The sequence below is a fragment of the Phyllostomus hastatus genome, unplaced genomic scaffold (assembly GCF_019186645.2).
Source record: "Phyllostomus hastatus isolate PE091 unplaced genomic scaffold, TTU_PhHast_1.1 phas_scaffold_60, whole genome shotgun sequence".
Lineage (NCBI taxonomy): Eukaryota > Metazoa > Chordata > Mammalia > Chiroptera > Phyllostomidae > Phyllostomus > Phyllostomus hastatus.
The window spans coordinates 17,656,560-17,684,555 of NW_025334038.1; the positions used below are offsets into that span (position 1 = coordinate 17,656,560).

Here is a 27,996-nt window from a genome sequence, read left to right on the forward strand (position 1 = left end):
AGCCAGTAATTAACCAGCCAAGGAGGGAGCTGGCCTCGGGCCAGACTGGGGAGAGAGGCAGCCCCAGGCTTCGCTGCCCTACCCTCCGCCCGCAGCCCCAGATAGCAGTCTTCAGTCCAGAGGGGAGTCACATTTATTCATACAACCGAAACATCAGACAGACGCGGAGCAGCAGTGGAGAGGGACGGTGGTTCGGGCTGTGTCCATTCACAGCCTGCAGGCCCCCTGGTCCCGGGGCTGGGTGCTGGTCGTGGGAGTGGGAGAATAGTCTCTATCTCTTTGCGGTGGCGCCCTCCCTTTCATTTTGGGAAAGAGGGTGGAACTGTCCCTCAGGTCACAACCTTAGGAAATTGGCCTTTTCTTGAGAATTGGAGGCCTGAGTCCTCAGATCCTGCCTATTGGCTTGACTACTGAGGGTGTCCCCCCAGCTCAGTACCAAGACTACAAGCCACTCCTTGAGATTAGAGTCATGATGGGGTGTCCTTTGGCGGCTGGGATCCTCTTGCTGCCTTGAGCTCCCATGTACTCAGGGAGAGATTTAAATGACTATCCTACCTTGATTATTCCCAGGGTTTGAGGACTCTCACCCCCTCCACTTCCCAGGGAGTGTGAATAAGGGTGATGAGTATTGAGATTTCTGCTGGGTTCAGTCTCTGGTGCCCCTGCCAAGCAGGGTTGAGGGTATGCAGGGGGCTGCCCAGCTTTGAGCCTCAGGAGTGAGTGCCCAGGGACTGGTAGGGACTCAAGTCTCAGCACGCATGTGTGTGGGGGGCCGGGACCTTTGTTCTTCCATTCTACCCCCACCCTGAACTCTCAGCAGCAATTCCAGGAGCTCCTGTCCCCCTGGCGGTAGGGGAGGCTCTGACCGCTGGGCTTCAATCCGCTGGCTCTGGAAGAGTGTAAGGAGGGAAAGGTGCTGGTGAAGAAGAGGAGCAGGCCTTGAAAGGAGCCAGGGCTGGTTTGAGGGGCATGTGATGGGAATAGGGGGTCTAGGGCCTGGGGAGGGAGCAGATACAGATACCTGGGGGGAAGAAGGGCCCCAAAGAGAATAGGGCCAAGAGACCAGGAAACCTGGGTCTTGCCTCCTGGGTGTGTGTGTATGTGTGTGTGTCAGGGAGTGTCTTACCTGGTGACTGAGGATGGTGCTGTAGAGCTGTTCTCTGTCTTCAGGAGGCCAGGATGGGGCTGGGGCTAGTCTTGGGGGATTGTGGGGAGCTTGGAAGGTGGCCCTCTGCTCCTCTAGGCGACGGGACTGAGCCTCAGCCACCAGGTCCAGAAGGAGCTCAGTCTGCAGGGAGAGCAGGGAGGCCGAGCGGCGTCCCGGGGCTGAGAGAGGAGGGGGAGGGCTCAGAGAAATTGGCAGGGGGTGAGGGATGGGGACTGGGAGAGACAGAATGAGGTGATTAGGGACTGGTGCCCAGAGGTAAGGGGGTACAATGGGGAGTCCAGGGGAGTTGGAGATAAGGCCCATGATGGAATGGGCTCTGGTAATGAGATCAGGAAGGATCTGGGCACCAGGGTTAGGGATCTCCCTGGGTGGGTGGGGGTACCTGTGAGGCGGGTCCCTGGAGGAGGGGATGGAGGAGCAGATCGCCAAGGCCGAGTGGTGGTGTTCACAGGGGGCCAGCTTTGCTCATCCTGATGGGGGCCCTGATGCCGAGATATCCATTGCACTCAAGCAGGGGTGGGGTGGGCAGGGGGCTAGGCCAGCAGCCTCTTTTTTTCTCTTCCTGTGTCTCTGTCCCTGTCCCAGCATGCCCAAGCCCTTCCAAGTGCCCTGAGTCCACCATCACTAGATCTCTGCTCAGGTCCTCTCACCTCCCTTTCTCCCAGGGTCAGCCTTCCCCACCGGGTGCCAGCTCACCTGCTCACCATCCTCTTCTTCCTGGGGTCTCTCAGCCTCCATCCCCTGGAGGGGAGAAACCAACGGGGGAGGGGTAGTAAGGATTTGGAGGAGGGCCGGAACCCTGAGTTCCTGAGGGGAGTGGGGGCTTGAAGGGGTGGGGTGAGCCGGGGGCTGGATGTCTGGGTACTAAGCAGGAAGCTGGGTTCCTGGTCAGCCCCCCCACGGCCCCGCCCATCCCTGTCAACTTCCTCCAGTTCTCTTTTCCCACCCAAACCGCTTGCTCAACCTCTCTCCCCTCAGGGGAGCACAGAGACTTCGAAAAGCTCCTCCAGCCCAGTAGTGGAGGGGTTTCAAGGTGGGCAAGAACTCTTGGCTTTCTCATCTCCAGGGCATCAGTAGCTGCCCCACCCCCTCTGTTCAGCTCTGTCCCCTCCTCCCCTTCAGCTCTGTCAACACAGGAACTAGCTGCACAGGAAGTGGTTTCACTCCTCAGAACCCTAACTCCCAGGTCCCATCTCTCCTTGAGATGGACCCTGACATAGGATTCTGCCTTCCCTGCTTCCCAGCCTTATTGGGAATAGGACAGGCATGGTCCCAGTGGGAAGCAGGAGTCAGATCCAAGGTTGTCAGTCCATCAGAGGTATACATATACCCTTAGTACTGGGTCCAACACACAGTGAGTGTCCAGTAAATGTGCCAAATAGTTAACCCTGCCCTCTAGGTGCTTGGTCTACTCAGCAGACAAGATATGCACCAAATGTGAGGTGTGGGTCAGGGGAACATTTTCTCTGGTCATGAATGAGGGATATAGAAATGAACAAGAGAGGACCACCTCATTGGCTTGGTCTTTGATCTGTGCTGATCAGGGTGGCTGGCACCAAGGTGGAAGCACAACAGACATTTGGGACCTCTACATGGACACCTGTCACAGTTGGGTGTTTATAGCTGAGCGACTTCAAACATGGAATGTGATGAAGAGCTCTGATTCTGCCACTTAATGCCTTGCAATCTCGACCAAATAAAATCTGGGCCTCAGTTTCTAAGAGTAAAATGGAGATTCAGTAGACCTAATAGTTGATGTGAGGGTGAAATGTGATAAAGCATTGGGCATAGTGAATGCCCAATAAATGGTAGTTATTATAAGGTGTGTCATAAAAGTAGTGTGGGTTTGGTTCCAGACCATAATAAAGTGCTTATCACAATAAAATGACACGTTTTGGTTTCCCAGTGTGTGTTCACAACTATACTGTAGTCTATTAAGTGTGCAATAGTATTGTCTTAAAAACAATGAACAAAAAAATGAACACCTTAATTAAAAATACTTTATTGTGCCCTGGCTGGCATAGCTCAGTGGATTGAGCGTGGGCTGAGAACCAAAGCATTGCAGGTTTGATTCCCAGTCAGGGGACATGCCTGGGTTGTGTGGGCCATGGCCCCCAGCAACCGCACATTGATGTTTCTCTCTTTCTCCCTCCCTTCCCTCTCTAGAAATAAATATATAAAATCTTTTAAAAATCTTAAAAAATGCAGATGCTTATTTAAAAAAATACTTTATTGCTAAGAAATGCTAACCATCACTTGAACCTTCAGTGAGTCACAATCTTTTTGTTGCTAGGTCTTTGTTTTCAATGACTTTAATATGATTTCAATGTTAATGAAACATATCTGTGAAGCACAGCAAAGTGAAGCACAATAAAAGTGAGGTATGCTTGTACAATATTAGATTTCAAAACGCTTCAAGCCTTTATGTCTCAGGTTCATCACCACCACGAAAGAGGTGTAGCTACATTGCTGAAATGTGGGTTGTTTGAAATGTTCTAACTTCCTCTAGCTAACTTGGGCCCGTGGGAGTCTCCTAAGTGGCTATAACTAAGTGCTGTTGGAAGAAAAAGGGTCTACTGTGTGGCTTCTCCTTGGACTACTATAGACTCTTGCCTTCAGATACCCTAAATTAACATAGGACCTTCAAATCTTATTCTTGTTCTTAAACAAGACTGAAAGTCTCTATCTAAATAGAACTTGGAAAACAAAATTCTGAAAAGGCTATGCAGTCACTCCCATATTTTTTCCATTGCACTCCCCAACCCTTAACAAGTGGGTAGCACTACATCAGTGTTATCTGGTGGCAGATTTGGGGTTCTTAAATAGAGATAGCAGTGGCTAGAAGAGCGGTGCTTCATCCCTGCAGTGATTTGTTGACTGGTAGTGAGAATGCAAGGATTCTTCAGCTGGAGTGGCCCTTGGCACTCCCCCCACCCAGCACCTGCAATGCCTGACACATAGCAGGCACTTAATAAATATTTGTCAGCTGTTTGTAGGTAGTGGGAGTGATCTAAAGGCTGCCTTTGGGAACCAAAGACAGATAGGAAAGAACATTTACATCCTATTTATCTGTAGCTCTTGGTTCCAGTTCAGGGTACATGGCCCACTCCACCCTACCCTCCTGTAGACCCTCACTCTTACTTTCTGGTGGAGGGACTGGGCCTACTTCATCTCGGCACCCGGAACCCTTTGTGGGGCTTCATCTTCTCCACGTGGAAGATGACGGTTGTGAGCGGGCATACACTCATTTTGGGAAGGACGCTATATTCCCAACCATCTACTTTCCGGGCTCAGAGAAAATCTGGAGAACTTCCAGATGGTCATTGGGTACTCACTTTTAGAATGAAAGGTTCTATTAGCCTTCTACTTTTGACCTTCGCTTACTGCATTTAAAGTTATTACTCGGTGGGATGGGGGAACCTCTGGCAACTCGAGATCCCCTATCTCGGGACAGAGTGAGGCAAGAAGGCGGAATCGGAGTGTTGGAAGAGGGACCGCAGGCTCCCAGGGCCACCCAGTCGCAGGGCCAGTCAGCTGAGGCCACACCCTCGCTCCGGGATCTTCCGTGCACTACAGCAGGGTTGGGCCGCGGCCCACTCACGCCTGCGGGAAACCTCCCGCCACAGGGCGGACCTCCTCCCGATTTTCCTTTCGATTGGCTTTGGCACTGCGAATAGACCCCGCCCCCTTGCGCGGCCAAGTCTACCGACAAAGTCGGGTTTTGCAGACTTGCTCCGCGCCCGCGCGGGACTGCTCCAGCTGACAGCGTCCAGCTGCGCAGCAGAGCCCTATCCCCGCGTGGCCGCAGACTTCCCGACGCGGTCCGCGCACGCGCGAAGGCTCTCTCCCGGCGGCTCGGCGTGGCCTTTTGACGCGTCCGCGGTGGCCCCGCCCCTTGAAGCAAAGTCAGCAGATCCCAGTGGTTGCGCTGGCGGGCGATGTCCGCGGGCGTTAGTCCAGTCTGATCCCGCAGTTCTCTGGCCGCCTCCAGCCCTAGCAGCAGCTGGACTACCTCCACCGCCCCTTCTCGCGCCGCCAGAAACAGTGGCGTCTGCTCCTGCGTGCGAGGAAACGGCCAGGAGCTGGGTCAGGGAAGGCCACACCCACAGGACTGGCCCTTCAGGACTCCACCTACTCGACTGCCGGTCCCTTTCCCCTCTGGTTTGGGGGAGTTCCCGAGCTTTCCACCTCTCCCGCACCCCCTTTCTTTTTTTGTAGGGAGGCTTCCACTTGCTCTAACCCTGCGGTCCTGGGCGTCTTTATCGGCTCCGGCTTGGAGAAGGGAGCGGGCGGCTCGGGCGTTGTTCACGGCGGCTGCCCAGTGCAGAGCGGTTTTTCCTGGGGAACAACATGGGAGGTTGTCACCCTGAATGTGGGGTCAGACACCTGGGTACCCTTTTCCCAAAGATTCTGGTCTTGGGGGAAGGGCTATTCGGGTCCATGGGGTTTCGGGTTCCTCAAACGCCGAAGCGTTGTCCGGGTGACCCCACCGGCAGGAATTGTCCCTGGTGACGTCACCGGTGTGCGGACTGGACAATGGGGCATTGTTCTGGGGTTGTTGGGACCGGGAGAGCCCTCCCTCTTCTCACCGACACACTGTCTCCCCATCCTATTTTACAGTGGGCTAGGATGGTGTGTATCGTTGAAGTTGATGGGGGAAGACATGCTCCATTCTGTTACCGCATCGTAGATTTACCACCCTGACAACAGGGTGAGAGGGAATCCCCCAGCCTCCAGTTGCTCCTCTGCTGTTCCCTTTTTTTTTTACGTTTTACCTCACATTCCATCTGCTTAACTTTTCTATAGCTCATCAGCACTCCCACACCCGGATACATACCCCATTTATCTCTGGCTCCTACATCTGCTTGGGCTGCAATCAGTTCTTCGACCAGGTCCTCCACTGCCAGCCTGGCAGCCAGCATTAGCGCCGTGGTTCCATCCTCTGTCCTCGCATCCACTATGGTCTGTCTGCTGCGGAGTAGAAGCTGGGGGGACCAGACAGGGCCAGTGACCCCTGGTATGACCCGGGCTACTAGCTCAGGGCCCTCACACTGTTAACCATCCCCCAGCCCATATTCAGCCATCTGTTCTTGTTTCTCTTTCAGGCCCCCATCTCATATCACCTTCCTCTTTGCCAAACCCCAGAGAATGCTTTTGCCCAGCTTTAATTCCAAATTGGCTCCCTGTTCTCTTCAGTGACTCCAGTGTGCACTGACCTGGCAGACCTCCCTCGCATCAGCAGCCACAGCAGTGTGAAGGGGGGTGCGCCCTGCTCTGTCTGGCTGGTTGGGGTTGGCTCCAGTCTCAAGGAGGCGGCAGACAGCAGTTGGCTGGGAAAATCGGGCAGCCAGGTGCAGAGGGGTCTCCCCAGTCCCCACAGTATGAGCCTGGGGACAGTTTCCCCCATCTAACAGAGGAGCCCAGGACTCAGAGCTTTCTTGCCATGCCCCCTGGAAGGTCCTGGACTCTACTCCCCCAGAGTAGATTGCTGACATCAGGGGTGTCACCCCATCTGTGGGTGGGAGACAAGGAATGGGAGACATCAATAAAAAGGACATAAAGGGGGTGGAGAACATGGAGGCTCAGGGAGAATCATAGCCTGAGGTGCCAGGAAGCCCAACTCTGGCTCTTGATTTTGTGTGGCTTTAGTCAGGTGATTTCTAGTCTCTGGGCTTCAGTGTCTTCATTTCTAAAAGGAATCAGCAGGCCTTAATTCTCTAACATTCTAGGGCAGTGGTTCTCAAACTTGAGTCTGATTAGACTCACCTGGAGGGCTTTGTGCAACGATTCCCCAATATCTGAATCAGGAGCTCTAGAGTGGAGCCTGAGAATGCTTATTTCTTTCCTTTCCCTTTCTCTTTTTCTTCCTTTCTCTCTCATTCTCCCTCTTCCCCCCCCTTTTAAAAAAGATTTTATTCATCCATTTTTAGAGAGAGAAGGGAGGTAGAAAGAAAGAGAGAGAGAAACATCAGTGTGCAGTTGCTGGGGGCTGTGGCCTGCAACCCAGGTATGTGCCCTGACTGGGAATCGAACCTGTGACACTGATTCGCAGCCTGCACTCAATCCACTGAGCTTTGCCAGCCAGGGTTTCTTTCCCTTTTTAAAAAAATATTTTATTTATTGATCTGACTAGTGTGGCTGAATTGGTTGAGCATGATGCTGCAAAATGAAAGGTTGCTGATTTGATTCCTGGTCAGGGCACATTCCTGGATTGTGGGCCAGTCCCCCATTGGATCATGTGCAGGAGGCAACTGATTGATGTTTCTCTCCCTCTCTTTCTCTCTCCCTAAAGTCTATTTTTAGAGGGGAGGGGAGAGAAACATCAATGTGAGAGAGAAACATTGATCAGTTGCCTCTTGCCCCAATGGGGGATCAAACCTACAACCCAGGCAAGTGCCCTGACTGGGAATTAAACTGGCGACCTTTCACTTTGTGGGATGACGCCCAACCAACTAAGCCACACCAATTGGGGCCTGAGAATTTCCGACAATTTCCCTGGTGATACTGATTCTTTTGTCCTGGAACCACACTTTGAAAATCACCATTCTAAGGCATTAACTCTAACGTTTGCCCTCCAGGTCTGATAGCAAAAGATTTTCTGATTCTCAGGGTCAAAGGGATTTTTTTGGTCTGGGTTGGCTCACATACCAGGTCCATGGGTATCCACATCAGGTATGTCCATCTCAGATTTCTGGGGAGAAGTCAGCATGGCTGCCTCGGGGAGCTTCTGACAGTCACCACTCAGAGACCAGAGCTGGCACTTGGCGGGTGAGTCCTTTTCTTCAGCCTCGGGATCAGAAAAACAGTGAAGGAAGGTTGACTTGTCCCTTCAACCCTTTCATCTGCTTCAGTGCTTTCCCCAGGCCTACCTCCTCTCCTTTCTCAGGGCCTGAGTGCTTCACAGCTCTGTCCTCATCAGCTTCTGCCTCTAGTTTCAGTGACCTGGAAGAGGGTAGGTGGGTAGAAGACCTTCAGGGTCCACAAGGTTTCCAGTAGCCTTGCTACACCTTTCCCCTTCCTGTTTTCAACTTCTGCAATGGCATCTCCTATTGCCCATAATCATAAATATCTTCAGAGGCAAGAGTTCTTCCCCCCCTTAGGCCCAGTTCTTCCTCATCTCACTTGAGGCTGATGCTGTCCTCGCCCAGTGGGGGCCGGCGTTGGCGAGGAGCTGGCTGAGTCCGAGGCCTTTGAGTGAACCCAGGGGGCAGCCAGAGGGCCCCATGCTCTCGGCGCTGCCGCTGCCGCCGCCGGATGAGCTGGAGGACCAGAAGAGCCCCGAGGGCCAGGAGAAACACCCCAGCCCCCAGTGAGCACAGCACAGGCCAGGGAAGCTGGTTGGCAGGGGGCACTGGTGGAAGAGAGATAGTCAAAAAGAGGCCATTCTAGGTGAGGTGGGGTACTACTGTGAGAGCTTTGGGCCTTGGTTTCCTCATCTATAAAATAGGAACATCAATAGCACCTTCTCAGTGGTGATGTTGGGAGGATAAAAGGAGTTAGTACTGTGAAGCACTTAGAGCACAGCATGGCGTAGTGAGTGCGGTATAAAAGTTGCTATTCTTCCTTGAGCTCTGAACAGGTACAGGATTGATTGGGTGCTCTCTGTCTAGTAGAGAGGATGGACCAAAGCCTGAGGTTTGTAGATCTATGATAGAGGTTAGAAAAAAGTCCTTAGGAAAACCAGGAGTGGGCCATGAGGAGACCCAGTTAGAGAAAGAGAGGTTCACAAGGGTAAGTCCCCACCGAGAGCACCTGAGACCCAGTGATCCCTTTTCATTCAACCTCCATAGCTGGTTGCTGGCATGAAAGCTGGCCTGGGAGCAAAGTCAGGGGAAGGGATGAGGTCACCTACCAGTGCCTGCACGAGGGTGGGCAGCCAGCAGTGGTCCTGGGAGTAGGGGCTCCAGGGCCTCCACTGCAGCCATGGCAGCAAGGAAGCGGAGCAGGAGCCCAGGGTCCCAGGGACAGCGGGATGCAGGGTGGTCAGGGCCACAGTGAGACAAATCCACACCCATCACCACCACAAACCTGCAGGGGAGGCACCTCAGAGACCCTTGTGTTGGACCCTCCCTGGCTCCCTTCCCTTCGCCTACTTACCCTGTACTGAGGGAGTCTGTCTCCTTGCCCACAGGCTGTGCTTGAGCAGTTCCTGTCTCCTGATGAGAGGGGTCTGGGATTCCTCCTAGCTCCTGTTCGGCCTGGGCCCCAGGATAGGGGTACACCATGTCCCTGCCATCACTATCCTTCCTTACCCAGAGCCCCACCCTCAGAGTCAGGGACAGTACCCGGGCCAGGGAAAGCAGCTGCTGGTCCAGGGCTGGGGGGTTCAGCACCACCAGCAGGGCCAGGGAGGGCCCCCACTTGGAATTCCCATCTTCGGGGGGCCTGCAGTCGCCCCCATCCCAGCCACATTCTGGAGTGTTGCAGCCTTTCTCGCAGTGCCCATTGTGGAAGTGATCATGGCAGAACTGGTCATAGGCTGGACTGTGGAGTGAGTAGAGGGGGACTCAGGACCCCCAAAGCAACCTAATTCCCTCCATCCCAGAGAGGATTCTTGATATTCCACAGCCTGTAGGGCACTGGTTGCTGAGCAGGGGCAGCTCCAGAGAAGGGGCTTAATCAAGCCCTGGATGGTACGTAGCCCAGATACCCTGATGTCTACTGACACCCTGGTTTCCTACCTTCCAAAGCCCTTCTGTCTCCCTGAAGGAGAGCCCAAGCTCTTTTCTGTCAGGGGTGCAGGTTGATACTCTATGGCAGTAGGGCTTAGGGGCTTAGGGGCTTAGGGGCTTGAAGCTAGAGCTCTCAGCAAGGAGCCCAGGCAGAGGTAGTGCCTATTCTTGGTCCCGCATTAAATTGATGCTGCCCCCCCCCCCCCGGGTTGGAGTCTAGGGCCTTCTACCCCTTCTTAGCAATGGTTACAAGGGTGGAAACTGCCTGGAGCTTGAGGCTGTGGTCACACTGTAACTCAGAGGCATCTATATCTCTCCCACCCTCGCTGTGCCACCCCACCCCAACTTAGGGTTTCAGGCTTACGTGCAGGCTGGAGGAGTCTGACAGTCATAGCCATCAAACAAACATTCTTCAGAGTCACACTGCGGGTGGCACTGCCCATCCCGGAAGAGAAGCCAGCAGCGGGAGTGGGAAGGGCAGCCCTTCCAGGGGTCCAGGACCCCCAGGGAACAGTCCCCTCCATCCCAGTTTCCTTCTGGGCCACTGCAGCCAGTGTCACAGGCCCCATCTCCACCTCTGCCTTCACATCCTTTTGCTCTGGGGCTCTGACACCGGGGCCCTAGGGAGCTGGGAGGGCAGGAGCATCGAAAGCTTGGGCCCCCCAGCTTGGAGGTCTCTGAGCAGCTGCCATTGTGGAGGCAAGGAGAAGGAGGGCCGCAGCCTGGAGCAGGTGGGGCCAGGCAGTCAGGGCCCCTGTAGCCATTGAGGCAGGCACAGTGGGGTGGGGTGCCAGACCTGGGGGAGGGCAGGCACAGGCCGCCGTGGTGGCAGTGGTGGAGGCCACAGGAGGGGGCTCTGTGGCTGCAGGTGGGGCCTTCAAAACCCTGCAGAGAGAAAAGATGTTGGGGAAGGACCTTGCATTATTTTTCCCACTTGCCCCAAGCAAGCTCCTGGGTTAAGATAACAAAGGGACCTGGAGTCTCATATCAGGAAAGGGCCTCAGAGAACTTCAAGTTAATCATTTTATAGATGCTGAAACCATGTCCCATGTTTTTGTCACTTAGGAACATTACGTAGTGGTGAAGGTGGGTGAGCCACGGCTGTGTGCAACAACCTGGGTGGACTGTAGCATCGCAAGGCAAGTCCTGGCACACTAAGCAGTTAATAGAGGAATGTTAATTGAACTAATCTTAATCTTTAGAAATGGAATTATATACTTATTCTTCCTCTGGTAGGGAAACAGGACAGAGGACCTAAGTATATGTAAGTTATTAATCTTGTAATTCTTGGGTTTGATTCAGGGTGTTATATTGTAAAAATAATAAAAGAAGGTCATGCACAAAACAATGATGTTAGTGTATCATGAAACAAGGCTTAAAAATTAATCCAATTGGTCCTGGCTGGTGTTCGATTTCCAGTCAGGGCACATGCCTGGGTTGCGGGCCAGGCCCCCAGTGGGGGGTGCGAAAGAGGCAACCACACATTGATGTTTCTCCTTTCTTTCTCCTTCCCTCCCCTCTCTCTAAAAATAAAATCTTAAAAACAATTAGCCTAACTGTATGCATCTGAGGCCCATAGCACATGCACATACACATGTATACACACAGTTAAAATAACTAAGAACTTATCCAGCGTCACCCAGCTTGACCTTGGGGGCCTTCCCTTGGGCATGCCCATGATTTCTGATAATGCCGTTTGTGCTACCACCAGATTCCTGCCACCCCACCCCCTCCCCCATCTGCTTCTGAGAGGCGCTCACCTCTGTGAACAAGGGATGGCTTTCTCCAATAATTCCCACCAGTGCTCCCAGGCTCCCTTCTGAGCTCAGACTTTCATACCTGGTGTCAGTGTTGAGGGCAATGGAGAAGGCAGCTTTGCAGTCACTCACCTTGTGGCAGTGGCAGGTAAAACCTGGGGGTGGTCCTACTGTGGCCTCACAAGACCCTCCATGGGAGCAGGGCTGGCTCTGGCAGGGGTCTATCTCCACTTCACACCACGGGCCTGTGGTGGGGATGGGATTCAATGTCACACACTGCTTTGGTCACTGCCTTCTTCTTAGCTCGTTCCTAGGAGATGGCCCAGCACTAGATGCAGAGGCAAAGGCATCCTGGGGCATGTTCTCTGGGCTAGGGTGTGGGGCTGGATAAGATGACTAGGCTGACTTGAGGGAGGGGATTGTCTGGGTTTTCACGGTCAGCTCAGCTGTGCCACAGAGATGCCTACATCCTACCTCAGCCCCATCCCAAGCCTCACCTGTGTGTCCAGGCAGACACTGGCAGTAGAAGGCATTGGCTAGAGAGTGGCAGGCTGCAGTGCCTTTGGGGTGGCAGCGCTGGTCCAGACACTCACTCACAACCCCCTCGCAGTGCAGACCCACAAAGCCTGGAGGGCAGGCACAGTGGAAGCCTCCAGGTTTTGGGGTGCAGGTCCCATGGTTGTGACAGGGCTGGGATTGACAAGCATCTTGTTCCTTTGAACAGTTCTGTCCACTGTAGCCTGGGGCACACTGTGGGCAAAAAGTCAGATGGGGAACCAGGAAGAGAGCCCATCCCAGCACTACAGGGCACCCAGCTCCAGACAGCCTGCCCAGACCTGACCTTCTGGCGCCACGGTGTCACTCAGCTCACCAGCCACCACAGCCACATTTAGCTTCACCCATATAAACCCCACGAGACACACAATTGTTCAATAACACACAACTTAACCTTCCACCACTCCAGTCCCAAACAATCTTTAGGACACACTACTACTAAACATAGCTCCATTTTTGGTACAACTTCTCTCCCCACCCGCACACCCACAAGGCTGTGTCAGGCTTTATTAATTGATAGGCATTTATTGAATGCCTACTTTGTGCCATCCACCATTTTACGCAGTAGGAATACAGGGAAAACCAGAACTCATCCCTGTTTCCATGAAGTTTCCAGGCAACCAGAAGAGACAGCTAGCACTTCTTGCATGATTTATATGCACAACCCCATAAAGCCATCCTAAAAACCCTCTATCTGGATTATCTTATTTAATTCTCACTTCACAGAAATGGAAACTACTTCCTTGAAAGATTAAGTGATGTGTACACATCACACAGCTAGTAGGTGGCAGAGCTGGGGTTCAGTGCAACTCTATGACTCCATAATCAATGCCCTTAACCATTTTCTGATTGTTTCATATCCCTCTGCTGGAGAAGAGTCACTGATGAGGTCTGTGCCATGTGCTGAGTTCCTGCAAGAGGAAGGTGAGCATGCAAGAAGGAAATACCAGGAAGGCTTCAGAAAGGTGGAGAAAAAGGCATTCACATAGAAGTGGCCAGAGCCCTGGCTAGAAGCTGTATTGGTTAGAGCATTGTCCTGATACACCAAGGTTACGGTTTCGATCCCTGGTCAAGGCACATACAAGAACCAACTAAATCAATGTTTCTCTCTTTCCTTTCCTCTCTGTCTCTAAAAATCAGTACATAAAAAGAAACTACTAACTTCTGGCCAAGATGGAGGCGTAGGTAGACACACTGTGCCTCCTTGCACAACCAAATTAAGGACAACAAAAATTTAGCAACAAAAAAAACAACAACCAGAACTGACAGAAAATTGAACTGTATGGAAGTCCAACAACCAAGGAGTTAGACACATTCATTCAGTCCAGTTGGAGGGGTGGAGTTGGGCGCGGGGTGGAGAGGGGTCACAGCAAAAAGGGTGGCTTGCAGACCCTGGCACACAACAGCGCTGACGGACCCCTGGTGGTAGGCAGGCAGGCAGACCCTGGGCTGACCCAGCGGTCCCATATTTGCATGCAGACAAACCAGGCAAAGCTGGGGAGTGAGACAGACTGCACAGCCCAGGGCCCCAGCTCCAGGAAATAAAGCCTTAAAACACCAATTAAAAACACCTGTGGGGGTTGAGGCACAGGCAGAGACTCCCAGCCTCACAGGAGAGTTCGTTGGAGAGACCCACAGGATCCTAGAATGTACACAGGCCCACCTGCCCAGGAATCAGTACCAGACAGGCCCAATTTGCTTGTAGGAAGTGACAGAAGGGACTGAAATCCAAGAGAGAGTGGAGCAAGTGCCATTGTTCCCTCTCAGACCCCTCCCCCACAGAGCGTCACAACCCAGCTACTGGGCTGACCCACCCTGGTGTACACTTAAGGTTCTGCCCCTTGTGTATAACAGGTATGACAAAACAAAACAAAACAAAAGGCCCAAACAGAAGACAGATCAAAGCTTCAGAGCAAATACTTTTAAGCGACAAAAAGATAGCCAACCTATCAGATGCACAGTTCAAAGCACTGGTGAGCAGGATGCTCACAGAATTGGTTGCAAATTGATTTTGGTTGCAAATTAGATGAAAAAATGAAGGCTACACTAAGTGAAATGAAGAAAAATGCACAGGGAACCAATAGTGATAGGAAGAAAACTGGGACTCAAATCAATGGAGTGGACCAGAAGGAAGAAAGAAACATTCAACCAGAAAAGAGTGAAGAAACAAGTATTCAAAAAAATGATGAGAGGCTTAGGAACCTCCAGGACATCTTTAAATGTTCCAACATCCAGATTATAGGGGTACCAGAAGGAGAAGAGGAAGAGCAACAAGTGGAAAAGTTATTTGAACAAATAATGAAGGAGATCTTCCCCAATCTGGCAAAGGAAATAGACTTCCAGGAAACTCAGAGAGTCCCAAAGAAGTTGGATCAAGGAACAGACCAAGGCACATCATAATTACATTACCCAAGATTAAAATGAAGGAGAGAATTCTAGAAGCAGCAAGAGATAAGGAGTTAACTACAAAGGAGTTCCCATCAGACTCTCAGCTGATTTCTCAAAAGAGATCTTATAAGCAAGAAGAGGCTGGAAAGAAGTATTCCAAGTCATGAAAGGCAAGGACCTATATCCAAGATTACTCTCTCTAGCAAAGCTTTCATTTAGAATGGAAGGGCAGATAAAGTGCTTCTCAGATAAGGTCAAGTTAAAGGAGTTCATCATCACCAAGCCCTTATTATATGAAATGTTAAAGGGACTTATCTAAGAAAAAAAAGATAAAAAACATGTACAGTAAAATGACAGCAAACTCACAATTATTAACAACCACACCTAAAACAAAACCAAAAACAAACTAAGCAAACAACTAGAACAGGAGCAGAACCACAGAAATGGAGATCACATGGAGGGTTAGCAACAGGGGAGTGGGAGGAGGAGAGAGGGGAAAAAGGTACAGAGAATAAGTAGCATAGATTGTAGGTAGAAAATAGGGGGAGGGCAAGATTCATATGGGAAATGTAGAAGCTAAAGAACTTATAAATATGACACATGGACATGAACTAAAAGGGGGAATGTGGGTGGGAGGGGGTGTGCAGGGTGGAGGGGAATGAAGGGGGAAATGGGACAACTGTAATAGCATAATCAATAAAATCAAAGAAAAGAAAAAGAAAAGCCCTACTCAATTATTAAAAAAAACAACAACCCAAAACACAAAGTGGCCAGAGGGCTGGAAGAAGCAGGTGGGGGGAGTGTTTTGGAAACTTCTGGAGGGATTTTCATAAAAGAAGAAGTAAAGCTGAGTAACAGGTGTGTGGGGGTTCCTACTAATCAGTACCCTGATTTGTATGTGCGTGAAAATGCTCACAAAAAAGTTAAGGTTAGGTTAAGTGCATGGTGCCTTCTACCCAGACTTGTGGTTCTGAATACAGAAATCAGGCAGCTCAGACTGGAATCTCAGCTCTGCCTCTCTTGCTCAGTGACTCAATCCAAGGAGAGGCCCGAACCCAGCCTAGAGGGAAGTTCAGGACATCTTCCTGAGGAAGGCAACTCCTGGGCAACATCCAGTGGAAGAGGGGTGGGGAGGGTCATCAGGAAGCCAGAGTGGGTTGTGCAGGGGAGCCTGCAGCAGTTTCATGTTGCTGGAGCAGAAACTAGCAGGGTGGGATGAGGAGGCATGAGGCCTGAGAGGCAGGCAGGGCTGGGTCTTGCAGGATCCTGGACTTCCCTGTGAAAGATGTGAAGCTGCTGAAGGGTTTTAAGCAGGGGAGTGACCAGTCAGCTCAACTCTTCCAACAGAGCATGCTGGTAGCAGAGTAAAGGCTGAACCTCTAGGAGGACAAGTGTGGAGGCAGGGACAATGGGAGGCTGATGCAGGTGTCCAGGTGGAATGCAACAAAGGCCTGGTTTAAGGCAGTGGACAAAGGGTGAAGGGACGAGGATATGAGTTGAGAAATATTTAGGAGGTAAAATGGCAACGACTTGGTGGCTGCTGGGTGTGTGGGGTAAAGTAAAGGGAAATGGATATGACACTGCCCCCTCCCCCACCCCCTGAGTACTTTTTCCCATATCCAGCCCACCTTTGTCACTCTTACCCATTCACTTTCTTCTAGACCTGCTTACCTGGCACAGATACCCATTGGGCTGGGCCACGCAGGTGGCCCCATGTTGGCAGGGCCTGGACTGGCATGGGTTCACCCTGTCCTGGCACACACTGCCTTGGAATCCAGTGGGACAGCGACAGAAATAGGAGGGGCCACTGTTAATGCAGAGGCCTCCATTCTGGCACAGGAAAGAGACTTCAGTGCCTGGGGGGAGAGACAAACATGGACCAATAAAGGTAGGTGGGGTGGAAGGATGCTCAGGCCCCAGACACTGAGCAGAGAGGCCTGTGGGGACTACTAGCATTCCTCGGGGAGGTGGAGACCTGAGGAGTCAGTACCTCCTGACAGGGAAGAGGTTAAAACATCAAGTTCCCCCTCCTGTCTACTGTGCCAGGATGGAGGTCTCTTTTCTCAGGCTTCTCAGAGAATGAGTTCTGTATCACCATTGTTCTCATTGTTATTCCCATCATCCACCACTAACCCCACAAATCTCTTCCCTGACATTTTCTCATATCAAACCATTTGAACAAAGGGCTATTCTTTCACAAGGGGGTTGGTTCTTGATATCACATGAGTGGGGCACACCAAAATGTGTTGCATGTAGTTGGGTTAAATGTGGTCCACTCTAGCTGAGATGATGATAATGACAAAGTTGAGTTGCTCCGCACTGAGTTAGGTCCCTGGTGATTGTGGGAAACTGCAGTCTTGTTGACTGGGGTGGCTTGTGTTTCCTGGGTTGCACTGAAGGTGGTGCTAGGAGCTGAGTTGTGTGAGGATGCCCTGGGTGCTGAGCTGTAGAATCAGTCACTATGGTTGGTCTGTATTGTTTCGACCCTCGGTTGGTTGTTTTGGCCAAATGTGTGGATTCCCTTAGCAATGGGATAGAGGAGGGCACCTTTTCTCTCTTCATCTGCTCCCCAGTCTGGCCTTGGGTGGGTACCTTGGCTCAGGGCAGCCTTCTGACAGGAGGACAGCGGGACTTCACAGAGAGGCCCAGTCCATCCCTGGAGGCACAGGCACTGGAAGGAGGGCCCAGTCTGGAGGCAGTGGGAGTTGTGTGGACAGGGCTTCTGGGCACATAAGTCTATCAGACTCTGAGGGTTTGGAGAAAGCATGAGGCAGGACACAGCATCAGGTTCCCAGGCCCAGAGATGATCCTCTGCCAACTGCAGCTCCTCAAAATGTCTTACCTCTGAACCACACCCCTCCCTGGTTCCCTTTTGACACCCACAGCCCAGCACAGTGCTGGGGTCAGACACCCTTTCAGCCCTTCTCTTCCATACAGACCTCAATGCCTAGGCTTCCAAACCTCTCTTCAGATGCGTACCTTGCCCAGACTTCCCTGCTGCCCACCTTTTAGTTCTTGAGACCCTCTCGCTAGAGCTCCCCAGCCCCTCTCCTTAGCACACCTGGCTTAGTGCCCCTCACCTGACAGCTGCTTCCTGTGTAGCCAGCAGGGCAGAGGCAGCGGGGACCCTGGGGCCCATCTTGGCAGGTAGCCCAGTTTCTACAGGGGCTGGACAAGAGAGATGGGACCCAGTAGGGACACAGAGCAGGAACTAATGGGGAAGGAGTGTGATGTGGTGGAAAGGCAACCACGGGGGAGATGGGAAACTGGAGAGAAGTCAAGTAAAGGACATGGGATATGGGATGGGAGTCAGCTGGGGCCCCAGAGGACATGGAGAAAAAGGGGAGGAAGGCTGAGGGATTTCCTCCCCTTCTTTCCTTCAAGGGTATTTTCACCCTGCTCACCTGTCTGCACAGCTGGGATGGATCCTTTCCTCACAGCGTGGGCCCTGGAAGCCAGTGGCACAGAAACAGGAGGAAGTGCCAAGCCTTTTCACACAGGTACCGCCATTGAGGCATGGCGCTGGAGAGAGGAGGCTGTGAGGGGTTGCAGTTCTTGCCTAAAACGTGGCCTTAAGCTGTCATACCACATACAGGACATTAACCCCCACCCCCGAGCCCCTATCAAACGCAAGCTCACTGTGTTCAGTTTCTTTTTGTTTAAATACAGCACAAACACTCCCTGCCTGTATTGAGGCCCAACCCAGGACACGGTGGGTGCTCACTGGAGGCACAGTGGTCGGTGTGGGTCTGGCAGTGGGGCCCAGTGTGGTTTGGAGGGCAGGTGCAGGAGTAGCCCCCAGAGCTGGGGCTGCAGGAGCCACCATTGAGACAGGGTCCTGAGTGACAGGCTGTCACCTCTTCAGCGCAGGTGGGCCCTGAGGGAAGCAGGTGAGGACTGAGGAAGGGAACCCTCCTTTTCTTCTCTCCTCTCCTCTCATTCCTCCTCCCTTTCCCTTCCTTCCTTCCTTCATCCCCACCCCTACTGTCCTCTACCCAACAGCTTTTCTTTTCTTACCACCTCCACACATCACCTGTGTCCCCTGCAGCTTGTGCCCAGTTTTTCTTGGTGGTGATAGACCGAGAGCTCTCTGTCACTTGTCTCCACTGGCCTCACCCTTTATTTAGAGGGTGGCCAGCCCAGGGTGTTTATAGTTTAGGGAATACCTCACCTGTGTAGCCTGTGGGGCATGTGCAGTTGTAGCCAGAGGGCTGGGGGTGGCAGGTTCCCCCATGGGCACAGGGCATGGAGATGCAGCTCCCCAGCGCCGCCTCACACTCTGGTCCTGTCCAACCCACGTCACACACACACGAGGATCTGGTCATTAAGGGAAAGGGGAGGATTTTCTCTTTTTCCCTTCCCATTGGTCAGACCCCTATGACCTCTTCATTTTTTTGTCCCTGAGACTCTGACCCTTTTCTTCAGTGTTTTTGCTCTTAGTGTTGTCCCCCGTTCACCTCCCCCATGCTCATTCTCTCCAACTAGATAGATATATTCCTTCTGTGGTGTTTGCCATTTGTGTTTCCTCATTAGAATGAAAGCTCCTTGAGAGCACTTTGTCTTCTTTGTTCTATGCTGCTCTCCCAGACCCTAGAACAGTATCCACGCATAGCAGATGCTCAATAAACGTTTGTCTAACAAATGATGAATTGACCTTGGGATTTAATGCTCTTCTTTCTGCTCTGACCCTCTAGTCCTCTGTTTCCCCCATTATTGATGAACTATCCTCTCACCGGATAACACTCACCAATCCAGCCCTCCCATTGGCTGTGACCTCAGTCAGAAATTTACCATCTCCTTGCTATTCCCCATTGGTCATTTCCCATAGACTTGCCCTTTGCTGGCTGTCTTCTCCTGCCCTAGTTGAAGACTCAGAGGCCAATGCAAATGCAAGGGGTCTGGAAGATGTTACCTCTGGCAGTGCCCATGCTGGCAGGTGCAGTTGTCCTCAGCAGGGGCACAGCCAGGGCTTCCACTGGGGCAGAGGCAGTGGAGCTTGTCCTCCTGATGCTGGCATTTTTGTTTGGGCTGGCAGAGGTTGGGGGCACACAGGGGAACCTCACAGAGCTGACCTGGTGGGGAGATGGATCAGAGAGAAAACAGGGTACCTCCATGTCCTTGGTGGGGTTAAAGGCCACTTATATACAACATGCTCACTGCTCAGGAACTTGGCCTTCAGTCATTCCCTATTGCCTCAGGATACTGTCTAACTTCCTCAGAATGGCACACGGGGTCCTGCAGGACAGGTCCTTCCTACAAGTTCTGTGTTTCTTGCCTTTGCCCCATTGCACCATAAGCTCTGGGTGTCCTATAGCTCCTGAAGTGGGGTGTCCTTTTCCTCCCTCTGCACCTTTGCATGTGTGTTATCTGCAGCTAAAACATGCTATCTGGCCTTCTATCTTGACAAACTCACTCATTCTTTAAGACTCAGCTCATGAAACCTTCTAAACTCTAGTCTGGGTTAGTGGGTCCTTTGTGCTCCTAGCATCCTATGCATTCCACTCTTAGAGCACCTCTCTGGGCCATGGTGAACAAGAGACTTGCTGGTCTTTCTGCTCAAGATTTAAAGCCACTTGAGGCAACGCTCTTACTCAATGCTGTGTCTGTGTCTGGCATAGTCAGCACTTAATGAATGCTCGTTAACCATCATGTTGGGCCCTACAATAACTCCGCCCTCAGCCCATGGTTGTATAGTAATGCAAGTTTTGCACTGAATGAGGGGTTTTGTTGTCATTTGAGCCTCACATCCCAACCCTCAAACACCCACAAATGACCACTGCCCCACCCCAAAAGGATTCAATTATCCCCACCAGTCTTTGACAAGGCTTCCCCTGCTGACCTGTGAAGCCAGAGGGGCAGAGGCAAAAGAAGGCTCCTGGGAGATCAAGGCAGCTGGCGCCTGTGGGGCATGGGCCACTCAAACACTCGTCTACCTCCTCCTGACAGCGTGGGCCTTCAAAGCCTATGGCACAGTGGCAGGCTCAGGGGTCTGGGAAGTCTGCCTCTGGCCCCCACTCTCCCTCCAGTGTCTGAGCCCCAGTTTACCTGGAAGACACTCGCAATGGAAGGACCCAGGCCGGTCCTGGCACTGCCCACCGTTGGCACAGGGAGAGCTGCCACACTCGTTGACATCCTCCTCACATCGGGGGCCTGTGAATCCTGCTGGGGCGGGCGTGGGTGGGACGGATGGTGAGGGGCATCTCTGTTTTTCTCTACATTTATTATGGAGTTTGTTACAGATGTTTGACTGAGCTTTACAGGCATGACTTCATGTATTTGAAGAAAGTAAGAGTTTACACAGATACTTAGTCTCTCTCTACATACACAGAGGTGACGTTGCCACAGGTCAAAGGGCTTGGTGTGGGGCTTTGTTGTGATATGTCATTACACAATGAAAATGCCAATTTGAGGGCTTTTTAAATAGTGATTTGAGTTTCAGGATGTAACATAGCATAATTGGGTGATTTTATTCTTCATATAAATAAGTCATCACTAGATATATTTACTAATTCTGAAAATATATTTTATCAAAACCATCAATGCCAGTCCTGGCCCTTCCCCTGGCCAGGAAAGGTGAACCTGGAGGGTTTCCCAGAGGACTCCTGGGACAGGTGGGATGATGGGAGGGTGATGTAGGAAGGTGAAGCTCAGCCGCCCACCAGCTGGGTGATGTTGGGAAGCTACTTGACCCTTAATAAATGGAGCCCCTCTGGGCTCCAGTTTCCTCCCCTGCAGAGGGTAAATAATGGAATTGACCTCAGGGTAAGATTAAAAGGAGTAAACAAAATAATGCCTGGAAAATAGAGCCAAGCGTGTGGCCCAGAGGAAATATTCTATAAACACCAGTGATTATCATAGCAGAGAACAGGTGTCCGATGCAGTGGAGGTGGCCTGGCAGCTCTCCCTGAGTACTCGATGGGTGGTGCCCAGATCAGCCTGGGACCCTGATATGCAGAGGTGCATATAGTGGACTCTGAGATAGGTCTGGAAAGGAGGGTTTTAGGGTGATTTGGCAACACAGAGATGAAGGTGGGTGGGTAAGCAAGGGAAGGAGGATTTGGGGGATGTAACAGAAGAGAGTTTGGAGAGCAACACAGCTGGAGAAATGGGGAGTCCTTGGTAGTCTCAGGAGAGCTTCAAGAGGCCTCAGGCCTGGACTGTGGAGGCTCAGGCCTGGGGGCACAGGCTGGAGGGGAATCTGCACTCACCGGGCAGGCAGGCGCACTGGAAGCCGTTGAGCTGGTCGAGGCAGTCTGCCTGGTTCAAGCAAGGGGCCGAGGCACACTCATCTGTCTCCATCTCACAGAGCTGCCCTTCTACGCCTGAGGACAGGGCGTGGTGGTGAGGGCTAAGGCCCAGCCAGGCTTCTGCCCAGGAGGCCCCAGGCTCTAGAACCAGCCTGCCCCCACCGCCCTGAGCCCCATGGGCAGCTCCTCCCGGGGAGCTGTGTGTGTGTGGGCTGCAGAGGGGAACACAAAGCCCTGCTGCTCTGCGGTGCGGCTCTGCTCTCTCCGGTGAGAGAGCTCTGAGAGCAGGGCACCTGCAGGGGCTGGTGACAGGGGCTGCGAGGGTGTACCATTCCTCTGTGCACAGAAGGCGGGCTGATCGGCCTGGAGGTCTCCAAGGGACAAATGAGACAAGTAGGCCTCTGCTTGGAGGTGGCCCACTCTTGTTCTGTTTGGGCAGGCCTCTGTGACAGGGAGACCAGGCTCCTCAACAGGGGCATCTGAAGGCCATTGGGGAGGCCGTGTCGCTCCCAGATTTGTGCTGTTTCTTTAGGCTTGTCCTGGTGTCCACTGTCTCATCCTGAGCTAAAGCTGGATTAACCTCTGGACCACGGCCACCCTCCCTCTTCCTGCCTGGGAAGCCTGCCTCTGAAGCCCCTTGATGTCCACAACCTTGTCCCTTGGATTATCGAGCAGCTTTAGAAAGGCAGTGTAGTAGACTAGCTAACACCACCGACGCCCCAGGTTTGAATCCTGGCTCTGCCACTTACAAGCCGGGTGACTTTGGACAGGTCACGTAAGCTGTCTGTGCTTCAGTTTCCTCATTTTTAAAGTGGATATAGTAACAATGCTGACCTCATAGACTTATTGTAAAAATTAGATAAGGCGTGTAGGCTGCCTAGGTAGTACCTAGCACAAAGTAAGTTATCTTATTGTTCTGGTTTCATTCCACTCCCTGATACTATTGGCTCTCATTATCTCCCTGGGGAGACTTTCCTCTTTACAACTAGTGTGGAGGTGGGTGCGGCCCTGCAGTATCGCTTTCCTGTCGCATCAAATTCAAACAATTGGGGTTCGAGGGCTTTACTATCAAGAAATTATCAGAGGGGAGTTCCTGTATTAGAAAGAACATTCTGGGTTGTCATGAAGTTTATTAGTTGCTGTTCTGCTCTCCCTCGATGGGCCTCTGTGTACGGTGGGGCAGGCTGTATACTCTACAAAGACCATGGAGTGAGTGTTCCCGCTCACCCCCAGAGCTGAGCAGTGCATAGCCTTGTTGCCATCTGTGGTCCTTCTCCCAGGAGCCAGAGGCCTCCTCATCTGGGGCGAGGAGAAGAGGGGAAGCATTCCTGGGTAATTGGCCTCAGCTGGCCTGAGGCTACCTGTGCTCTGGAGCGGCAATGGCCTGTGGGTTCAGGACTAGTCCTGTCTCTTCTACTCAGGGCCCCCACCCAGCTGGTACCTGGTGGGCAGAGGCAGTGGAAGGTGGCAAGCAGGTCCAGGCAGGTGCTGCCTGGGTGGCAGGGCTGGGACAGGCACTCATTGTGATTGGCCTCGCAGCGGGAGCCCGTGTAGCCAGGGGAACAGAGGCAGTCGAAGGAGCCGGGGGTGTTGAGGCAGGAGCCGCCGTGTTCACAGGGTCCAGAGCCTTGTGGGGCTGGGAGGAGAGAAGAGCTATGTCCACAGGGGCCGGGGTGGGATGGCCACAAGGCCAGTCTGCCTGTGGGGCATAGGGGCCTGTTTGTGGCGGATGAGACCATATCGGGGGAGGCCTGTGTCTTTAAGATGGAGAAGGACTAAATGGGTCTGAAGGGCTGAGCGAAGACCATGGAGATGTCAAATCTGGACAAATTTAGGCAAAAGAGTTGTTTATATTTTTTAATTTGGAAAACAATATCTCCTGTGCAGAGGATGTCTGGGGGCTCAGAGAAGATCTGATATGGGGGTGCCTCACCCATCTGGCACTCATCCAGGTCCTGGTGGCAGGTGGGCCCTGCGTAGCCAGGCTGACACAGGCAGAGTGTGGCGCCTGTCAGGGGGTTGGTGCTGCACTGGGCTTCCTCGTGGCATGGCTGGCTCAGGCACATGTCCTCCATGTGACACAGGAGGCCTGCAGGATGGCGGTGGGGCGAGGCTCTCAGAGGTCATTTGAAGCTCCCAGCTACTCCGCTGCTTCTCTCATAGGCCCTCTCCTCGTCCCACCTCCTAGGACCCTGTGCCCCTCACCTGTGCGGCCAGGTGGGCAGAGGCAGGAGAAGGAGCCCACGTGGTCAATGCAGGTGGATCCTGGGGCGCAGGTGGCAGCAGCACAGTCATCCAGGTTCTCCTTGCAGCCTGTGCCTCCCCAGCCACTTACACAAACACAGTGGAAGCCACCAGCCGAGTTCTGGCAGGTACCCCCATTTCTGCAGCGAGGGGGATGCTGGGGCTCACATTCATCCACATCTTTCGAGCAGTCCCAGCCTGCAGGAGGGCAGAGACACGAGCTGGAGCTGGAGCTGGAGCTGGGGGCCCTGTGGGAGGGGAGGTCAGGGGCTGACCGACTGGGCCATTGGTGCCATGAACTAGGCTTAAATGACTCACCAGTCCAGGCCTCTGAGCAGAGGCAGGTGTAGGTGCCCATCCCATCCTGGCAAGTGCCCCCGTTCTGACACTGGTGCCTGACACAGTCATCTGGATTCACCTCACAGCCCGGGCCTGTGAGACCTGATAGGGTCATGGGATCAGCTGAGGGAGGGAGACAATACACCTGCCCAGGGGCGGGGCTTCAGGAGGCCCCCTGTGAGGACACACCTGGGGGGCAGAGGCAGAGATGGAAGGTGGAGTCTCTCCCTGGAACCAGCTGGCAGGTGCCCCCATTGGGACAGCCTGTTGGGGGACAGGGTCCTGGCCACAGGTCACAGCGTAGATCTTCCTGCCCAGTGGGGCAGAGACATTGGAAGGACCCCAGGGTGTTATGGCAGGTGGTGCCCTTGGGGCAGGGTCCTGGGTCCTGAAAACACTCGTTGACATCATGTTCGCAGGCGTGGCCCTCGAAGCCAGGTGGGCAGTGGCACTGGATCTGGGGGTAGGTGGTCAGACACACCCCTCCGTTCATGCAGGGGTTGGCTGAGCAGAAGTCCCGAAGCTGGCACTGCTCACCTAAGGTGCGGACAGAGGGGCCAGTCAGCGCTGCACGCATTCCAGCGCCTGAGCACACCCACCTGTCACTACACTGCATTCTCGAATTTTCCTATTTCCTTCCCGTTCCCCCTGTGCCCTATCTGTCCTATCCTAGCACCCTTGCCTCAGTTTTGGCTTTTTCTTGGGAGAATTAAATTCGGAGTGACTATATTTTCTAAGCTAAAAATAGGACATGTAGTTGTTGGTGAGGTGTTGCCCATCGGCCCTGCCTAGGAAGATCTGGGACACAGGGTCCCTTCAGGGGTGACCTTGGTGGGGGCGGGGGGGGGGGGTGGAAAGTAGCAGGCCTCTGCAGGCAGGAGGCTTAGAACCTTGCTGCTCCGCAACTGGCTGTCTGCCTCTGGGCAGTAGTCTGGTCTCTCCGCCCGATTTCCTAATCTTTGGGTGGGTGTAGTGATCCGTCAGTGATAAGAGACTCCCCTCACAGCTGTGCGCACCAGTGGTGAGGGCAGCAGTCATGGCAGCCACCACTCAGGGCACGCTGGCTATGTGGCAGCTGCTGAGCTAAGTGAGCACCTCCTGAGCACCCCTGGTCCCCCTTGGAACAGCCATTTGAAGTGTGCACGTCGGGGGACAACTGAGGACAAGTGAGCTCCAATATCAGTTGCAGGGTCACAGGACTAGTCAGTGGCAGAGCTGACACTGGACCCGGGGGAGAGGCTGCTCCAGAGCCCCGACTCTGACACGCAGGCCTGGCAAGTTGCCAGTGACCATCCTTGTCACACGTGCTAGTCTCACCCCCAGTCTCAGGCCCAGTTTCCTCAGCATCACCTGGGCAGCTCAAAAATCTTCGTGCCACAGGCCCACCCTAGACCCACTAAATCACTCTCTGGGATGAGGCACTGGTATTTTTAAGACATTCCAGGTGATTGCTGTGCCTCAGCAAGTTTGAGAAGCCTTGCCTCTAGCCCGCCCTGCACAGAGTCACTATATTTCAGGAACTTTCTTATCTATGTTACGTACTGCTGCTGGGTCCAGCCCCTCCGCCCCGATCTGGGCTCTGGGCCCTTCCTCTCTCCAGGGCCTCTCAGCTGTTTATGTCCCTGACCATCTCCTTAGAGTAGCACGCCCTTCCCATCACAGGTCCTGCTCTCTTGCCTGATTCCTCTTCGTGGGTCAGATCCTTTCCACCTCACCTCAACCCCTGTCATACCTGCTCCACACAGGTCTTTCCAAATGATCTGATGGGACCACCAGGAGTCTGAGGCTGTGGAGGTGCTCAGAATGCAGAGGTTCCCCGTTGTGCCACATTAACCCTCTAGCTGCTGGGTAGAGGGGAGCTTGAGGGGGCTGGGAAAGGGTCACGGTGGTACCCTAAGGGAGCTATGGCAGTAGTGTTTACCTACTGGTTTGGAAATATTTCATCATTTTAATCATCAGTACAACTATGCTGGTGAATGGCAATCTTGGGTAAATGTGTCACCAAGAATCATCTTGTTGATTCTCATGGTCTCTGTCCTCATGGGGCTTGGTCATCTTTTCTACCCCAGAGCCCAGCTCGCTGCTCCTGCCATTTCTCTTCCCCCTGACCCATCAGTGCTCACCTGTCCATCCAGGCAAGCAGGAGCATTGTGGGAGTCCCGACGCCTGGATGTGGCAGTGGCCCATTTTGGAACAGAAGGAAGAACAGGGGTCCTTGAGCTGGGCCTGGCACCTCTCTCCAGTGAAGCCAGAGGGGCAGATGCAGAGGAAGCTGGTGGTTACAGGAGAGGGGGTGCTGGGGGAGCCTGTGAGGGCCGGAAGCAGGGCTTGGCAGCTGCCCCCATTCTGGCAGAGCTGGGCATCCCAGCAGGGGTCAGGAAACTGGCATGTCTCACCCAGGAAGCCGGGAGCACACCTGGGCAGGGGGGAGAGGAAAACTCACATCACTGGACACTGTTGCCTTTTCTTCTGCCTCCCTCCCTCTTTTGCCTTCATTTGTTTCCTTTCATCTCCTTCACCTTCTCCTTCCCTTCTCCTCTCCTGCTCTCTCTCCCGCTTTCCCCCTCCCAGACACACTCACTGGCAGATGTTTCGGCCCTGAGGTAGGCTCAGGCAGCTTCCTCCATTGGCACAGGGTTCTGAGGAACTCCTGCAAGGCAGCCCTAGGGATGGAGACAGGTATGAGCTGGGAGTGGGAGTGTAGTGCTCCACCTGTTCTCCAGGTGCTCCAGGGGAACTGCCTGCAGCAGCCCTGCACACACACGTGTGTGTGTGTGTGTGTGTGCACTCTTAACCATCATCAGCCTCCACGCCCCTGTTCCTAGTCCCCACATGGTGCCTGTCCTAGCCTTCTAGATCTCAGGCCTCTTACCTACTAATCCGCACCCCCCTTTCCTGTTTTTTACATTGGTGTCCCAACTCCAGCCTCAGGCTCCATCCTCAGAAGCAAGTCAACAGGGATCAGGAAGGGGGGTTGAGGGGACTCCTGGGAGGCGAATGGCTGAGACAGAGAAAGGATTTCCTCCCGGAAGGGCACAGTATTGAGTCATGGAGGAATGGGTGGGGGTGGGGGGGGCGGCTGGACAGGGAATGGGACTTGGTAGGCCCTTGACCTTTCCATGTCTTCATCTCTTACTCCCCTTGCATCTCTTTCCCCACCAGGTGGTCAGTCTGTTCCTTTTCCCCTCCAAAATGAGCCTGCTGTCCCCCAGCTCCAGGGCTGACTGGGTTCTCCCTGAGGGTAGGCACCCTGTCGTCCACCCCCACAGGCTCCCCCTGGCACCAGGCCTGCAGCTTCGGCCTGTGCACATCCGGCAGCAGAGGCTGTCCCGATCAACGATCAACGGAGTGAGACTCTCCTCTATCCAGTCAGTGTCACCTCAAAGCTTGGTGCTGGGTCCTCTGCCCCCAGTGTACCAGACACCTCCTGAGAAAGATGGGTTTCCCCACCTCTTCCACCCCGTGCCTCACCTCTGGTCTTCACCACAGAGCAGCACAGCAGCAGCAGCAGCAGCAGTAGCAGTGAAGGGGGCTGCATTCCAGAGCCTGGCCCCACAGAGCCCTCACTAAGTCAGGAGCCACCTCCTCTGCTCCCACAGGCCCTCTTCCTCCTCCTGGCCTGCCTG

The 27,996-nt window shown here is 53.3% G+C and overlaps 2 protein-coding genes across 2 annotated transcripts; both read right to left on the bottom strand.

Moving 5' to 3' along the window:
* Window positions 1–115: 115 nt before the first annotated feature.
* On the bottom strand, window positions 116–2,201 carry GPSM3 (G protein signaling modulator 3). Its single transcript, XM_045826281.1, has 5 exons — window positions 2,133–2,201; window positions 1,865–1,909; window positions 1,551–1,650; window positions 1,127–1,326; window positions 116–889 (listed from the first exon to the last, which is right to left on the bottom strand). The coding sequence occupies exons 2-5, from the start codon at window positions 1,904–1,906 to the stop codon at window positions 743–745; spliced, it is 489 nt and encodes a 162-aa protein (XP_045682237.1). The 5' UTR covers window positions 1,907–1,909; window positions 2,133–2,201; the 3' UTR covers window positions 116–742.
* NOTCH4 (notch receptor 4) lies at window positions 1,339–27,991 on the bottom strand. Its single transcript, XM_045826278.1, has 33 exons — window positions 27,842–27,991; window positions 26,952–27,033; window positions 26,494–26,786; window positions 24,560–24,907; window positions 24,350–24,472; window positions 23,993–24,229; window positions 23,721–23,876; window positions 23,229–23,423; window positions 21,749–21,862; window positions 20,586–20,699; window positions 20,380–20,502; window positions 19,453–19,612; window positions 18,712–18,857; window positions 18,265–18,417; window positions 17,945–18,062; window positions 17,621–17,708; window positions 17,133–17,286; window positions 16,212–16,396; window positions 12,095–12,347; window positions 11,730–11,842; window positions 10,205–10,725; window positions 9,266–9,652; window positions 9,021–9,196; window positions 8,291–8,519; window positions 8,038–8,110; window positions 7,817–7,955; window positions 6,385–6,680; window positions 6,006–6,153; window positions 5,409–5,506; window positions 4,504–5,225; window positions 1,865–1,909; window positions 1,551–1,650; window positions 1,339–1,380 (listed from the first exon to the last, which is right to left on the bottom strand). The coding sequence occupies exons 1-30, from the start codon at window positions 27,906–27,908 to the stop codon at window positions 4,524–4,526; spliced, it is 5,991 nt and encodes a 1,996-aa protein (XP_045682234.1). The 5' UTR covers window positions 27,909–27,991; the 3' UTR covers window positions 1,339–1,380; window positions 1,551–1,650; window positions 1,865–1,909; window positions 4,504–4,523.
* Between the last annotated feature and the right edge of the window lie 5 nt (window positions 27,992–27,996).